The sequence below is a fragment of the Pseudophryne corroboree genome, chromosome 8 (assembly GCF_028390025.1).
Source record: "Pseudophryne corroboree isolate aPseCor3 chromosome 8, aPseCor3.hap2, whole genome shotgun sequence".
In the NCBI taxonomy this organism is placed as follows: Eukaryota; Metazoa; Chordata; class Amphibia; order Anura; family Myobatrachidae; genus Pseudophryne; species Pseudophryne corroboree.
The window spans coordinates 339,860,702-339,878,977 of NC_086451.1; the positions used below are offsets into that span (position 1 = coordinate 339,860,702).

General features: G+C 44.3%; 1 protein-coding gene across 3 annotated transcripts in view; it reads left to right on the forward strand.

Moving 5' to 3' along the window:
- ARHGEF6 (Rac/Cdc42 guanine nucleotide exchange factor 6) overlaps positions 1 to 18,276 on the forward strand; it is a 258,983-nt gene that overhangs the window by 127,323 nt on the left and 113,384 nt on the right. For all 3 annotated transcript variants that reach the window (XM_063937432.1, XM_063937433.1, XM_063937434.1), the window contains exons 8-10: positions 675 to 770; positions 2,052 to 2,174; positions 3,877 to 4,015. In XM_063937432.1, the coding sequence (XP_063793502.1) occupies positions 675 to 770; positions 2,052 to 2,174; positions 3,877 to 4,015 (358 nt within the window). The remainder of the gene's footprint in view (positions 1 to 674; positions 771 to 2,051; positions 2,175 to 3,876; positions 4,016 to 18,276) is intronic.

The following is an 18,276-nucleotide window of genomic DNA, read 5'->3' on the forward strand; positions in this document are numbered from 1 at the left end:
CACCAGTGTACTTCTGAAACTCTTAGGGGAATATCCTAATTGTCCTGTCGGGGACTATACTATTAGCCCCGATAAGCTGGCACGAGCGGCAGTTTATCGGGGGTGATCTGATGCTGCACCGGATGCCGACTCCTGACAGCTCCCGTTGCAGCTCTGCAATTTCTGCTCCCTCCGGTCACTTGACTGCTCCCCATATGACCGGGGGTGGAGTAAGATGGGTGATTCGGGACGTGACGCTGCCCCGACTTCCCCGCCGGGGTTAAGTGCCAAGTGCCGGCTCCTGGGCCACAGCGCCCTCTCTGCAGTTCCAGCCTGCCTTTGCTGCGGCGGGCAAGGGATACTCAGGTCACCACGGTTATCGGAGATTTTGTGAGGCGAAACCAGTCCCCGGATACATCCTTGTTTTCATGCGAAAACGGGGCTGTTTCTACTGAAAACACACAGGTTTAACTGAATCTTTGTGTTTTCGTAAGGTCATCTTTAATTTTTTACGTGCAATCCATATTGGAAGCCTGTAAAAAAGAAATAAAAAAAAATTGGTGAAACATAGGAAAAAAGTCAGAAAAACGATGTTAATTCACTGGTAATTGGATATCCTCCTTAGTTGTGTATTGTAGAAGAGACAGACAACCTACTTATTATCAGAAACTTATACAAATCCTTTTGGTTTCTAGATTGAGTGCTGGAGATATAACGTCACTGCTGGGAAATTTTGAGGAAATCTGCACATTTCAGCAAATGCTTTGTCAGGCATTAGAAGAGTGTGCAAAGTAAGAATCTGCAGCAGATATCAACCAAGTATTGTCATATCCTTGTCATTGCTAGATTCTGTTTGTGACATAACTAATAGTCACAAAAATATAATGTACAGCATATCATCACAGTGTAAATGCTGGAACTCTATTTTATCCATACATAAAAAGTATATTTATTGTCTCTTTGTAGTATTGAGATGTACAGTATTCCAAAAAATTATTTTGATAGGCCAGTAGTGTGAGTAAAACTAATGTTACCATTATTATTGTTTGTAAGGTAAATATGTGTAAACAGTTCTTCTATTCATCCACTAGATGTCACTGTCTTATTTATTAAGCCGATGTGTAGTATCCTTTAAAGGTGGCAGGAAATATGAAGTAAGAAACCCACTAGTTACAGACCCTGTACTACGTGCAGATGTGTCCTCATACATTGAGTGCCTGTACGCCATATGGGGCGAGGCACCCCGCTAAACTGCGATGAGTGGCTCACTGTCTTTTTCTTTCAATTTTACATCTAAGGGTGGATACACATTACGCTGATAGTGGTACGATATACGATATGTCATTTCCAGCCTAATTGGTGTGTATGTTCGATTGCATGCTGCCGCGGTTCACATGCGATATCTTTTGGTTGGCCATGCTGCACAGCCAGTCAGAAGATATCGCATGTGACCCAGTGCAGTTTAATGAAGGATGGAACGAGGATCGTTCCGTCGTTCATTAAATCGTTTTAAGTGTGTGTCACCATTACTATATGATGTGTTTTAATGTATACTCTCCCTTAGTCCCATCACATACAGAGCCAACAGCCACTCACAGTGTACTAAAGACACTGGGCTGCACAGCAATTGGCATTACACTAGTACAATGTCGCAGATGAAACACAACAGAACTTGGCGTGAGGAAAAGTTGTGCTGCTCTTATCGGAGCCCTGTATACCCAGATCCACACTCTGTCGCACACAGCTGTACAAATGTCACAAACCCCCAGTGGTCTGTGTACGCTAGTAATGTAGTTTTGTGGCTTCAATTTGTTTTAATTGTGAGTATGTAAGATGCACATTTTAAGCTAAAAAGATGCCCGGCCGAGCTGCGTGTGACCCATCGCGCGGAGACGGCTATTTGACGTGATTGAAGCTACAGTATAAAAGGACACATCTGTAAGTAGTAGAAATATCTCATTTTTAGTTCAGACAGAAAGAGCTTATGTAGGAAACAGGTATTTGTGTACAATGAATACACTCCATTGAGCTGTCTGATGATGTTAATATATATGAACATTTTCTTATCACAGGGCACCAGAAAATCACCAAAAAGTAGCAGGATGTTTTTTGAGTTTTTTCAATCAATTTAAGTGTCTGTACTTGGCATACTGTGCAAATCACCCTACAGCTGTTAATGTTCTCACTCAGCACAGGCAAGTATCAATCCTTCATCACTCTACCCGTCTGTTTTCATATTTATATGTTACATTGCATCTTATAAGACTTCAAGAGATTTAGCTCTTTTTCTTTTTGCACATGTTTGTTCATGTAAATTATATCACTGCTGTTGCAAGATCACAATCTGGTTTTCAGAATTTTACTTGTTGTTCTTTGGCGCCTATAAAAAAACAATTTCAAGAGACGCAAGTCTAGTTCTAAGTGCTGTAGTCAGGGTTTTCCTAGTGATCTCCGCTTCTATCTCTGCTACAAAATCATTATATTCTCTTCAAGGCGTTTTATTTCTAAATACAGCAGGCTGAAAAATCATTATTATCAAAAGCAGTGAAGGAATTATCTGGGTGACACAGCCTCTGGCATGCCTACGGGGAGATCTGGCTGTTCCACCTATGCGCCCATACCTGTGTGGTCAAATGAGATAAATCCATCCATTTGACTCTTTGTCAGGATCCCTTGGGACAGGTGCAGCTGGAAGGGGAGTGCACACAGGGGGATAGAGTGGTCTTCGTCAGGCACGTTTCCTGGAAGTTCCATTCAACAACTGACCATTACCTATCAGCATCATTGGGATTGACATTTGTTATGTACCTACTGAGATTTGCTGCCATTTACGTGTAAAAAGAACTAATTGGCAGTCAGAATTGTGGGTCATGGTTCTGGTTTCTCAGCATACGATAATTATGTTTTACAAAATCTTGGCGCTATGATTCGTATACATCACGCACACATTAGTATACTCTTTCACCAGTACTAAAATTAAATCGTTGCAATACTTTGCAAAATTTCCTGATGGTATAATTATATTAGTTGTTCCTGTGTTACTGCTGATCACTACATTGCCCTCAGACATCCCTGTGGGTGTGAAGAAAATCATTATTGCCCATAAAATCCTTTGAGCAGTAGTCACAGGATCGATGGGCCAGGAACTGAACTGTCACTCCCATTATCATAATAAGCAATAAATACTATTATATTTATAGTTGTGGTCATAAAAGAAGTGTGGTTATTATGATTATTGTTATTATTTTTATTCCTATTAGGCCTGGTGCAGGTTTGTAACCATAGCAAAAAAGCACACTTCTGGGCAAAACCATGTTGCACTGCAGGTAGGGTAGATGTAACATGTGCAGAGAGATTTAGATCTGGAAGGGTTATTTTTTTTTCTGTGCAGAGTAAATACTGGCTGCTTTTGCATGTAGTCCACAAATCTTAGACAACTTTATTTTTACACTGCAATGTAGAATTCAGTTTGAACACAGCCCACCCAAATCTAAATCTCTCTGCACATGTTACATATGCCCCACCTGCAGTGCACACATGGTTTAGCCCTGTTGCTTGCTTGCTTCCTTGCTTTACTTCCAAACCTGAATCATGCCCATTGTTCTTATCATTATTATTGAATATTCTTCTCGACTTACATAGAAAAACAATTTGGACATGAATATGGAAGTCATGATAATCAGATTTTATAGGAATGATCAAGTGTATGTGGTCTTCCACAGGAATAGCATACCACTGTGTTACTTACCTTTATTATCATTTGTAATCAGAGGGAAGTGTGCTGATGAGTGTGGGTTTTTCTTTTTATATACGTATATGTTTTGCTGCCGTATTTCTCATTGGTCATTACCCATAGTAACCATGTGTGCTGCCTAGTAACCATTGTTCTATGTTTAGTGATGAATTAGAGAAGTTTATGGAAGCACAAGGAGCAGCTAGTCCGGGAATCCTGATGCTGACAACAAGCCTCAGCAAACCCTTCATCAGACTAGAAAAATATGTCACTGTTCTTCAGGAACTGGAAAGACACGTGGAGGTAAATGCGGCCTTTTGATCTTTGCCACTAATTGAACTGCAAGTGCGTGTGCTGTAAGCAATATTACTTGTATTAGCAACTGGGATGTGTGACCTTTTGACAGTCTTCTGGTATTAGTCTGATGGGGGTCTCACATGGCTACTTTGTACTGTTGGAAGACCTTAGTTTGTCCACTGTCAAACTCTGAGGCTTCCCGCTAGCCTTCCTTCACTTTTTCACATAATGATTACGCCATTTCACCTTCAGTCCTGCCTTCATTAGCTTGCTCACTTGGGTTGATGAGTCCCTTGCCTCCCAGAAGGTCAACACACATCTTCTGAAATATGTTGTGCTGCTGTGAATGTTTTAATGATATGATTGGCTGCTCTTTTTAAAAATGTATTAATAACTGTAAATATGGATGAGCAGAAGATGGAGAGTTATTCCAAGAAAGTGATTCTCCATTCTTTTTGTTCTTCTCCGCTGTTCTATGGAGAGCAATTGATTCCAATTTCGCGCTTTAAAACTTCATTGATAAATTGCAAGGTTTATTGAGTAACATAGGGGGTAATTCTGAGTTGATCGCAGCAGGAACTTTGTGAGCAGTTGGGCAAAACCATGTGCACTGCAGGGGAGGCAGATATAACATGTGCAGAGAGAGTTAGATTTGGGTGTGGTGTGTTCAATCTGCAATCTAAATTGCAGTGTAAAAATAAAGCAGCCAGTATTTACCCTGCACAGAAACAAAATAACCCACCGAAATCTAACTCACTCTGCACATGTTACATCTGCCACCCCTGCAATGCACATGGTTTTGCCCAATTGCTAACAAACTTGCTGCTGCGATCAACTCAGAATTACCCCCATAGTGCGAAAAGCAGGGTTGGGGTTGTGTTACCGGCGCCCGGGATCCCGGCGGTCAGCATCCCAACGCCGGGATCCTGGCCACAGAATGCTGGCGGGGGGGAGCGCAACCAATCACTGCACTTATCCACAGGTTCCGTTCCCACTCTATGGGTGCCGTGGACATAGTCCCTGTTAATCGGCATGCCGATTATCGGGATTTCGAGCGGGCAGTATGTAGTGGTCAGTATTGTGATCGGCGGTCTCCTGCATATAGATTAGGTTCCACGCCAGTATACAGAATCTCATTTACTGGTAAATGGTAGGGACGGGAAATACTGTATAAACTCTGCCGCATGACAGTGCCTGCACTGCAGAAACTCTGCCACATGACAATGCTTGCCCTGCAGAAACCCTGCCACATGACAATGCCTGCCTTGCAGAAACCCTGCCACATGACAATGCCTGCCCTGCAGAAACCCTGCCACATGACAATGCCTGCCCTGCAGAAACCCTGCCACATGACAATGCCTGCCCTGCAGAAACTCTGCCACATGACAGTGCCTGCCCTGCAGAAACCCTGCCACATGACAATGCCTGCCCTGCAGAAACCCTGCCACATGACAATGCCTGCCCTGCAGAAACTCTGCCACATGACAATGCCTGCCCTGCAGAAACTCTGCCACATGACAGTGCCTGCCCTGCAGAAACCCTGCCACATGACAGTGCCTGCCCTGCAGAAACTCTGCCACATGACAGTGCCTGCCCTGCAGAAACTCTGCCACATGACAGTGCCTGCCCTGCAGAAACCCTGCCACATGACAGTGCCTGCCCTGCAGAAACCCTGCCACATGACAGTGCCTGCCCTGCAGAAACTCTGCCACATGACAGTGCCTGCCCTGCAGAAACCCTGCCACATGACAGTGCCTGCCCTGCAGAAACCCTGCCACATGACAGTGCCTGCCCTGCAGAAACCCTGCCACATGACAGTGCCTGCCCTGCAGAAACTGCCACATGACCGTGCCTGCCCTGCAGAAACTGCCACATGACAGTGCCTGCCCTGCAGAAACTGCCACATGACAGTGCCTGCACTGCAGAACTCTGCCACATGACAGTGCCTGCACTGCAGAAACTCTGCCACCTGACAGTGCCTGCCCTGCAGAAACTCTGCCACCTGACAGTGCCTGCCCTGCAGAAACTCTGCCACCTGACAGTGCCTGCCCTGCAGAAACTCTGCCACCTGACAGTGCCTGCCCTGCAGAAACTCTGCCACATGACAGTGCCTGCCCTGCAGAAACCCTGCCACATGACAGTGCCTGCCCTGCAGAAACCCTGCCACATGACAGTGCCTGCCCTGCAGAAACCCTGCCACATGACAGTGCCTGCCCTGCAGAAACTGCCACATGACAGTGCCTGCCCTGCAGAAACTCTGCCACCTGACAGTGCCTGCCCTGCAGAAACCCTGCCACATGACAATGCCTGCCCTGCAGAAACTCTGCTACATGACAGTGCCTGCCCTGCAGAAACTCTGCCACATGGCAGTGCTTACGCTGTAGACACTCTGCCACGCACTGGACAGTGCTCACATTGCACAAATGTATTTAATGCTTTCCATTTATTACTGTTTGCTGTCTTATAATCTCCTAAGCGCAGTAGTTTCTTGAATGGAAAAAGGTGACTTTTCATATGATGGCACATTTGTGCTCTTTACATCACATTATTAAAGGATATTTCCGCATTCTAATTAATTTAATTAATTGGCTTTCAAATGCCCTCCTGTGATATTTGACAATTACAAATCTTGTTCTTAATGAGTTGCTTCTCTTTTTATTGGCCACGTTAGTCGTCCAGCAGAGTTGCTAATTTGCATGACACCATTATGGCATGATTCTGCTGTGCTCTCTGCATAGTACGTGTTTATATCAGACCCCAGCTTTCTATTGTATATAGGGCCAACTCCAATAAGTAATCCTGACTGATATCAGAAAGGCATGGGAAGGGTAGTTTCTAAAAGATACAAATAGATAAAGAGGCATGAGGGTATGCCAGCAAAGATAAGGTTTATCTGAATGTAGGGAAGCACCTTTAAAGAAAAGATTTAGTAAGATATATCGCACACAAGAAATAAACGTCATTGTGCAAGAATTTAAAATACATATATTTTGTTTAAAAATGTTTTATATAAAAACTAGCTCATGGTGCATGGCTGTTTATAGCAAAAGCCTCTGAGCAGTTTATAAAACCCGAGCTGACGTTTGGTGAAGCGGTTACTAGTGGTTTGGAGCAGTTTCTTAAAGTGGTTTACCTTCAGGCTTTTCTGAATAGATTTGATGTGTTTCTTTTCCTAGAACGGCACAGTGTACCCCTCCCTTAACCCAACTGCTCTAGAAATTGCAATACTACAGTGAACCAAAAAATAAGACACAAAAGCAAAAAATGTTGTGATGTCTTCATTTTTTAACAACCATGGCAGAAAATTAACAAAATCTGTATCAGTGTTTAAAAGGATTTTTATTTTTTTTTTGTCTATATTAAGGGGGTTATTCAGTACGGATTGCAGATTTTGCTAAAAAGCAGAATCAGCAATCCGTTCTTTTGCATGCTGGGGGCCGCCCAGCATACAGAATGGTCTGCCCAGCGGCTGCGACCGCAATTAAATTGCGATTGCTGCAACTGTGGACAACCCCCTGCTGCAACAGCGTATGCAGTAGGTCTGCTGCCATTTTTTTAGAATGGAGCGACTGTGTGTGATGTCATGCAGCAGCCCCGAAAATGCAGCCACCCGCATTTTCCCCGTGCTGCTCACACAACGCTCCGTCGCCACCCCGCGAATGCCTCAACAAGTTCAACTAAAAAAAGTGAATTTAAAAGAGAAAAAAATCCTTTTACAATTTCTGTTTTAGTCATCTGATGTATATTTATCATATACATATATATTCACATAGGCTAATATATTTATTTTTTTCATCTATTTGAGATTGGTATCTGATAAATAGCAAGCAGCCATGGACTGCAGTAATCATGTGTGTGTATCTGCACACAGGGAATATGTCTATAGCACGGAGTACACATGATTTATTGAATGAAGATTGTGACCACGTGGAATTAATAGAAGCCCAGCAGATACAATTCAACATAAGTCAGAGGGCCTGTTTCGAAAGCAGCGCAATTTAGCCGGGACTTATTTTTTTTGAAGGGGGAGGGGACTGTGCATGTGTGACAGCCTAAGTACGCATATAACAGCAGCTGCGAACCATTCCGAGTCCTACCCATCTCAGTTGTTCCTTGGCAATGGGTGGTCATTCACAAATAAGAAAAACGTCCCGTGGGTGTGTGTGGATAGTGTACTCATTCTTCAGTCACATTTTTTGCACCTTTCATGGGATAAGTGTATTGACATAGCAAGAGGGCTAGGGTAGGTGCGATCACATAGGATAAGGAAATAAGCATATACGACTTAAGATTGCAATAGATATGTGGAATTGTGATAACATTGCATGCAGCGCAGAATTAGAGCAAACGTATTAAATATATACATTTAGTGTAGCAAGACAATCCAGTTGGAAATAGGTTAGTATGTGTAGTGCAGATGCAGCAGGTGTAGCGGTAATAGTTCCCAGTGTGGAAATAAAAATATGCTAGACTCCTTACTTGATGAAAATAAATGATGGTAATAATTTTCATTTATATCTTCTAAATTCACACTCCACACTTGACACGAGTTGACATTTTCACATAGTGAGTCTGTCGCTCTCTCTTCCCTGCATATGTACAGTTGACGTAATCTCAGTTTATCCATTTATTACTGGTTCACATCCTTCCTTTTGTATAACTGGGACAAGTGTGCCTATCAGCACAACATTACTTACAGAGAGAGAAGCAGCCTTCAGCCCTGGTGGGGACCTTCAAGCTCCCATTCTAGTCTCTCTGAAGTGCCACCAGTCTGTCTCTCTCTCACACACGTATCTTGGCCTTCCTCAGAACTCTTACACTGAAGTATCTAGATAGCCCGGTTCTGAGCTTACACAGCAGTCAGGCTCGCACAACATCACTCAACAGGTTTAAGGTAAAAAGGTAAAAGACTCAAACTGTTATGATTCAAAACTTATGCTGGGTACACAATAATCAATATATCATCCGTTCCGTCTGTAGTGCATCGGCGGGTGTGTATACCCGATATGTCTATGAACAACATCATTCACAGACATATGGGCTCGGCCCTACAGCACAGCTGATGCTGATATATCTTGTCTGGCTGTGTGTATGGGCAACCCGCTGACTCTCCGTACACTGGCTGAAGGGAAGTCACATTCGAATGCCCTCCCAGTTGTGACATCAGGACAGACACATCGACCAGCCGATTGGTAAGTGTGTATGCTTGCCAAGTTGGCCGCTATGTCGACGGATCCATTCGCATAATGTCTGCACAGTCTTAGCCCATAATTGAAGCACTTCTACAAGCCAGTTTAGAGATTGTTCATGGCATCACTTTCGTTCACACATAACAAGGGCTGTGGCACACCTCTACAGCACAGGGGTATTATAAACACACGTACATAGTGATAGTAAGACGTTTACTGCCATACCATTACGGTGTAGTTTTATGTCTACATGATGTTGGAGCTACGTTGCAGCCAACACATATATATTGAGGTAGGTTTATAAATGAATATTAATTGACAAACCACCTTGCTTGTAAAATTGTCATACTGTGCTGACATCTCTGATTTCTCTACCAGGGGTAGTGTAATGAGACACCAATTAACCTGGCAGTATGTCTTTGTAGAATTCAAAGACATCCTGCTACAGTAAGAGAAGATTCCGCAGCATTCTGTGTAGAAAGAATTCTTATCCCTTCCAACATGTCTTGAGGAGGGTGTGGATCATATGGTCGACAGTCATTAGGTCGACCACTTTTGCTCGACAGTGACTAGGTTGACACCTGAAATAGGTCAATACGGTCATTAGGTCGACGCAAACAAGGTCGACATGGAAAAAGGTCAACATGAGGTGTTTATTTTTTCGTGTTGTTTTCTTCGTAAAGTGACCGGGAACCCCAATTAGTGCACCATGTCCCCTCACATGGCTCGCTTCACTCGCCATCCTTCGGGCAAGGTGCCTCGCTACACTCCCGCTGCGCTCGGCACAGGTTACTATTCCCAATCGTTGTCTCTTATAAAGTTCATGCAGGTTATAATACAGACTGCGGCGTCCCGCACATCTGCTGTTGACGCCGCAGTCTGTATTATAACCTGCATGAACTTTATAAGAGACAATATCGCCCACCCTGGGCATTAACCGCACACTTTTAGATTGGCCAGTATACAATAAATACAGTGGCTCACAACATTAATTCGCATCGTATTGTTATTTTTGTGATTTCTATATCCAAGTGCAAACTCATACTTGGGTCTGTTCATACATTATCCTTTATTACATCTGATGTGCATTCATTAGCTAAACACACACACCTTAGGGGTTGAGCGCAGTTCTAATGTGGTATATCCACTAAGCATCTCCATTTACGTATAGGTGGGTTGGAACACCCATCAGAATGAGCTGCACACCCCGGCTAGCTGTAGAATAAAGACACTCAGTTCGCAGAACCCTCCAATTTATAGTGTTGTACTGCCTTTAATAGCCTGTATACAGTCTTCTGTCCATCTCTACAGTTACTGTTTTTCTACAGGGGTTTCTGTAGTGTGTTTGTACATTTTATTCTATACTATTACGGCTGCATTTACTGTTGTATTTCAGTGTTAATGACTGCACCTACCTCTCTTTCACCAGTGAACGCTTATTTCTTTGTGTTCACACTACAATAGATTCTATTTATAGTAACACGACTTATCACTTATTTGTGATATTGGTACATTCAGTGCTCTGCCCCTAAATTTTGCAGCACCCTATTTTTTTTGCTAACTTCTGTGTGTGAGACATTAATTGGAAACATTATCATGTCTTCCAAGGTTCACTCAACTAAAGCACCCAGGGATGGGGGCGCTGCTGTGTTGTGTACCTGCAAGAACTGTACTTAAGTTTTTTTCACCAGAGGCTCGGATCATGATGGTTTGTGTGTTTGGTGTTTCACACGGGAGAGCGACGGAAAGTCCCTTCAGTCACCGCTCTCCCTCAAGAACCAACATGGGTTTCCACACTATGGCAAGCTATGTTGCAGCTAGAAAATCAACTAGGCTACTCCCCCCCCCCCCCCCCCTTCCCCCTCCTCATTATCCACACACCCTTTCCTTCTGGTTTTCCCACAGGTGGGAGTCAGGTTACCAGCATTCTTTCTATCCATGGGGATTCACAGTCTGCTGCACAGAGCTGCCATGGGTTCAGAGTTTCTTACAGTCAGTGCAGTGTTTGATACAGGTATCTGCCTCACTCCAGCACATGCTGGAAAAGGAACACCCACCTAAGCGCAAATCTACCAGATGGGACAGCTCAATGCCCCTAAATGCTGGTTACGAGTCTGAAGTCTCCTTGGATCAGGAAAATATTGTCTGTTTTGCTTCTGATGTGGAAACCTCCTATGTTTCAGATGATTCTTATCCTCACATGGACGTGGATGTTTTAATCATGGAGGTTAAGTACTTTCTATTGATTAAAGATTCTGACCCTATTTCTAAGTCAAATGCCCCTCTTTTTAAGTGTAAGAAGAATGAGGCAGTTGAATTTCCTTCCTCTGCCCAACTAGAGGATCTCTAAGCGGAGTGGTGGGCGCACTCCAACAAGTGTTTCTTAGTCTTAAAACGCATTTTAACATTTTACCCTATTCTTGCCGTGGACAGTGCTAAGTGGGGACCTCCACTGGTAGACATGTACATTGCCAAGTTGGTTAAGTTCACTACCCTTCCTATCCCAAACATGGCCTTCCTTCAGAACCCCACGTATAGGAAGCGGAGGAATTTCCTCAAGTCACTTTTTGCTAATGCTGTTGCAACCGTATGGCCTGTCTTTGTACCCGCTTGGGTAGCTAAAGCCTTGGGAAACTGGGTGGATTCCCTTGAAGATGGTCTCCTGTCTAGTACTCACATGCAGTAGTGACCATATTAGGGAGTGGGAACTTATCTATGTGAGGTGGTGTTCTCTCCTCCAAGGTCACAGCATCAGCAGTCACTACCAGAAGAGTTCTCTGGCTCCATACTTGGTGTGCAGACGCGGACTCAAAGAAGGCCCTTGAGGCTCTTCCTTTTTCTTGTAAGGTTTTGTTCTGGCCAGGAGCTCAACAAGATTGTAGCTATGGTAGCGGCATCCAAAACCACCAATAGTTAGTCCTTTTCCAGATCCCAGTACTTACCTGGTAAGGGCTCCAAGTCCGGAGGTAGATATACCTGGTCTACCCACCGTGCAACTTCAATCGGCAAAGAAAACTGGCACATGACAAGGCGGACAACCACCTGAAACCCCCCCTCTTCCCTTGCGTGTAAGGCCGCCTTCTGCTTTTCTACCTTTCCTGCATGTTGACAGCTTTAGTTGCCTGGGTAAGAGATGTCCCAGAGTTATGCCCTAACCTTCAGGGGGTGTCCTCCAGACCAGACCAATTTTTTCCACAGGCCTTTCAGTAGATCCAGGAAAAGCAAGAGCTCTACGAGAGTCCATATAGTCTCTCTACCTTCCTGGCTATTATCCCAGTCCCTTCTCCTCAGAAGGCACAGATTTCTAGGCCAGCCTGTTTCAAGTTTAGAAGCTGAGCTGCTCATTTCACCCTATCCTCCACCTAAAGTCACTCAGTAGACATCTCTGAGTTCTAAAGTAACGTATGGAGTATCTTCACTCCATAATTTTGGCTTTGGAACCAGGGGTACTTCATGGCCTCCTTAGATATTCAGGATGCCTATTTGCATATTCCCTTCTGGGACAATCATTAATGCTTCCTCAGGTTTGCGGTAAGGGAGGAACACTTTTGGCCATTGCCATGGCAATCAAGGCAACAGATATCAAACACAAGTGGGTCTGCATACTACCATATCTGGATGGTCTGCTGCTCCTGGCCTAATCCCCGAAGGTTATTCACGACCATCTACTCCTCACTGTGGACCTTCTCCAGTCCCATGGGTGGATCATCAATTGGAAGAAATCCATTATGACTCCATCTCGGGAGATACTTTACTTGGGCGCCTTCCTGGACACCAGAGTTCAGCGGGTGTTCCTAATCAAGGAAAAGCTGCAGGCCAAAATTTGCACCTTCCTGGGGCAGCGCTGAGTGTTGGTCCATTCTTTCATGCAGGTCTTGGACACACTGGTCTCTACCTTCAAGATGGTCAAGTATGCCCAGTTTCACTCCTGTCCTTTACAGGTGGAGATTCTAGCCAGGTGGAACTGCTCCCCCCTGGTGGCTCCACGAGTACCATTTGGACAAGAACTTCCACTTCTGGATCCGGGACTGGGTCCTGCTCACCACCGGTGTGAGTCTTCGGGGTTGGGGCGGTAACTCGTCCCCAGACGTTTCAGGGTCGGTGGATGGCTCTGTCAAGCAAAGCGCCTTCTGCACAAGGCGGTCAAGGTCCAGTCAGACAACACGTCCACAGTCTACTTAATTCATCAGGTCGGCATCCACAGAGAGAGTTGACCCGTGTTCTTCAGTGGACAGAGAGTTATCTTCCAGCTCTGTCGGCAGTGCACATTCCAGGAGTCCAGAAACGGGAGGCAGACTTTCTTAGCTGCCAAGATGTTCATGCGGGTGAGTGGGCTTTACATCTGGACGTCTTTCATTTACTGGTTCATTGCTGGGGGCGACCGAACATTGACTTACAGTACTTGCCTGCCAGCACAACAACAAACTGCAGAGATGTTGCATTTGTACCAGGGAACCAGCATCCTTTCTGGAGGATGACTTCTTGGTTCTGTGGACCTTTCTGCTCCTTTACATTTTTCAACCAATTTTAATTATACCATGGACTCTCTGCAAGTTGAGGTTGGGCAGTGGCACCAAGATCCTTATCACTCTGGAATGACCACTCAGGGCTTAGTACTTTGATCATCTAGGTCTCTCAATTGACACTCCGTGGCGTTCCCCCGTCCAACCAGATCTTCTGTCTCAAGGCCCGTGCTTGCACCCGGATTTGTCTTTTCTCACTTTGATGGTTTTCTCTTCAGACATCCATCTTGAGAGCTAAGGGGTTCTCGAGTTCAGTCATTCGAATCCTGCTTTAAGCCAGAAAGCCTTCTTCAGCTAGAATTTACTATTGAGTTGGGTCTTTGGCTCGTGGTGTCAACACCTTTATCCATTCATCTGTCTTGGATCCTGTATTTCTTGCAGGTGGGACTGGATTTGGGTCTCTTCCTTTCATCGATTAAGGTACAGGTTTCAGCGCTTTTTGCCCTTTTTCAGCAAAAGGAAACACTGTTGCTAGACTTGCATACCATTCTGCAGAGTGTCCTCTACATTCAGCCTCCATTTATGGGACTTTAGTGCTAAGGACCTTCCAGCCTTCTCCTATTGAGCCCTTGAACGTGGTTGATCTTTGCTGGTGGAAGACTGTTTTCCTCCTCACAATTTCATCAGCTTGTAGAGTGTCTGCCTTGAGCACTTTGTCTTGTCGCTCTGCTTTTCTTATTTTTCATCATGATAGGGCCGTCTTTTGGACATGTCTAGGTTACCTTCCGTGGGTTGTGTCCCAGTTCCATATCAATCAGGAAATCATCGTTCCTTCGTTCCAAGTACCGGATTCTTCTCCGGAGTAGGTTGCCATGGATGTGTAAATTAGATTCCCCTTTTGTCCTGTATGATTTTAATACATAGTAACTTAGTATCTAAGGTTGAAAAAAGACAATTGTCCATCGAGTTCAACCTATTTGTGGTCTCCTATGCCGATTATTTTGTATAAAATTTTGACTGAAGTTGATGACTGCCGTTACGTTTTACCCCTCTTTTTTATAATAACCATAGTGCGTGACTATGCCCCGTAACCCTGGATATCCTTATCCATTAAGAATTTATCTAACCCATTCTTTAAGGTGTTGACTGAGTCGGCCATTACAACTCCCTCAGGCAGGGAATTCCAAACACGTATCGTCCTTACCGTAAAAAAGCCTTTATGCCGTATTGTGCGGAATCTCCTCTCCTCTAACCTGAGTGAGTGTCCGCGAGTTCTCTGTGTTGATCTAACCAAAAACGGGTCCTGCGCAAGATCTGTATATTGTCCCCTTATATATTTTTAAATGTTGATCATGTCCCCTCTTAATCTCCTCTTTTCCAGTGTAAACATGCCTAGTCTTGCAAGCCTTTCCTCGTATTCCAGCGTTTCCATACCCTTAATTAGTTTGGTCGCCCGTATTTGAACCTTTTCTAGCTCCAGGATATCCTTTTTGTAGTAAGGTGCCCAGAATTGTACACAGTATTCAAGGTGTGGCCTCACAGGTGATTTATATAATGGGAGTATAATACTCTCGTCCCTAGCATCAATTCCCCGTTTTATGCATGCTAATATCTTATTAGCCTTCTTTGCTGCATTCCTACTTTGGGTACTACCGCTTAGTTTGCTATCTATGAGGACACCTAAGTCCTTTTCCAGTACAGAATCCCCTAATTTTACCTCATTTAGTAGGTAGGTGTTATTTTTGTTCTTGTTACCACAGTGCATTACCTTACACTTGTCTGTATTGAAGCGCATTCTCCATTTCGCTGCCCAAGCTTCTAATTTAACTAAGTCGTTCTGAAGCGACTCAGCATCCCCCTCCGCATTTATAACTTTACACAATTTGGTATCATCTGCAAATATTGACACCATGCTCTCTAGACCTTCTGTTAGGTCGTTAATGAAAATATTGAACAATAGCGGTCCTAATACCGAGCCTTGCGGCACACTACTTAGCACTTTAGTCCAAGTTGAAAAAGATCCATTAACCAAAACACGCTGCTCCCTATTATCTAACCAGTTTTTGACCCAAGTGCATATTGTGCTTCCTAGCCCTGATTCTTGTAGCTTGTAGATAAGTCTCATGTGTGGTACAGTGTCAAATGCTTTGGCAAAATCTAAAAAGATTACATCCACCTCTTTACCCTGATCTAGGTTTGCGCTTACTGTTTCATAAAAGCCAAATAAATTGGTTTGACAGGATCTGTCCTTCATAAACCCATGTTAATTCCTTTTAATGACCTTATTGACTTCAAGGAACTTCTGAATACTATCTCTTAGGATACCTTCCAATACTTTCCCCACTATAGATGTAAGACTAACTGGTCTATAATTACCTGGATCAGCTTTACTTCCCTTTTTGAATATAGGCACTACTTCCGCTATACGCCAGTCTTTGGGAACCATACCTGATATTACTGAATCCTTAAAGATCAAAAATAGCGGTTTTGCAAGTTCAGAGTGAAGCTCCATTAGAACCCTTGGGTGAAATCCATCGGGACCTGGTGACTTATTAATCTTTAAATGTTTTAATCGGTCACAGACTACTTCCTCGCTTAAATAAGTACCTATCAGTGGGATATTCTCATTATTGAGATTGTGTAAGTCCCTGAATGTGTCCTCTCTAGTAAATACTGTTGAAAAAAACTCATTTAGTGTGTCCGTTATGTCATTATCATTTTTGCTTAAGACTCCCAACTTGTCTTTTAAAGGACCTATACTCTCCTTCTTTAATCTCTTGCTATTAATGTATTTAAAGAATTTTTTGGGATTCGCTTTGCTTTCCTTTGCTACTAGTTTTTCAGTTTCTACTTTAGCCGCTCTTATTTCCTTTTTGCATATTTTGTTACATTCCTTATAGTGCTGAAATGACTCTGCTTCCCCGTCAGATTTGTATTCTTTAAATGCTCTCCTTTTCTTGGCCATAAGTTCCTTTATCTTTTTGTTAAGCCACATCGGTTTATGATTTTTATTCCTTTTTCTCTTACGTCCTAGAGGATGCTGGGGACTCTGTAAGGACCATGGGGTATAGACGGGCTCCGCAGGAGACATGGGCACTATAAAGAACTTTAGAATGGGTGTGCACTGGCTCCTCCCTCTATGCCCCTCCTCCAGACCTCAGTTAGATCTTGTGCCCAGAGGAGACTGGATGCATTACAGGCGAGCTCTCCTGAGTTTCTCTGAAAAAGAATTTTGTTAGGTTTTTTGTTTTCAGGGAGCACTGCTGGCACCAGGCTCCCTGCATCGTGGGACTGAGGAGAGAGAAGCAGACCTACTTAAATGATAGGCTCTGCTTCTTAGGCTACTGGACACCATTAGCTCCAGAGGGAGTCGGAACGCAGGTCTCACCGTCTCCATTCGTCCCGGAGCCGCGCCGCCGTCCTCCTCGCAGAGCCGGAAGATAGAAGCCGGGTGAGTATTATAAGAAAGAAGACTTCAGATCTTCTATGAGGTAACGCGCAGCGGTAACACTGCGCGCCATTGCTCCCACACACTACACACACTGCCGGCACTGATGGGTGCAGGGAGCAGGGGGGGGGGGGGCGCCCTGGGCAGCAATAAACCTCTAGGACTGGCTCATATGAATATATAGGCTGCGGAGGCAATATATTTTATAATTCCCCCGCCAGTATAAATAAATTTGAGCGGGACCGAAGCCCGCCGCTGAGGGGGCGGAGGTTGATCTCACAGCACTAACCAGCGCCATTTTTTCCACAGCACACTGCAGAAGCTGGCTCCCCGGACTCTCCCCTGCTGAACACGGTGACAGAGCGCAAAAAAGAGGGGGGGGGGCACTTGTAAGGCGCAGTGAGTGTATAGATTTATCTATATGATTTTATAAAAGCGCTGTTTATCTGGGAATTTTGTTTCCAGTGTTATTGGCGCTGGGTGTGTGCTGGCATACTCTCTCTCTGTCTCTCCAAAGGACCTTATTGGGGGAACTGTCTCCATATATATATATATATATATATATATATATATACAATCCCTGTGTGTGTGTGGGGTGTCGGTACGCCTGTGTCGGCATGTCTGAGGCGGAAGGCTCTTCTAGAGAGGAGGTGGAGCAGATGACTGTGGTGTCTCTGTCGGCAACGCCGACACCTGATTGGTTGGACATGTGGAATGTTTTAAATGCGAATGTGACCTTGTTACATAAGAGATTGGACAAAGCAGAGTCCAGGGATAATATGGGGAGTCAATCAATGGCTTTGACGGTGTCACAGGGCCCTTCAGGGTCTCAAAAACGTCTCCTATCCCAAATAGCAGACACTGATACCGACACGGATTCTGACTCCACTGTCGACTACGATGATGCAAGGCAAGGGTGGACAAAAGTATTCATTATATGATTATTGCAATAAAAGATGTTTTGCATATCACAGATGACCCCACTGTCCCTGATACGAGGGTACACATGTTTAAGGAAAAGAAACCTGAGGTAACATTTCCCCCATCGCATGAGCTGAACGCGTTATTTGCAAAAGCTTGGGAAACTCCAGACAAAAGACTGCAGATTCCAAAAAGAGTTCTTATGGCGTATCCTTTCCCGGCACAGGACAGGGTACGGTGGGAATC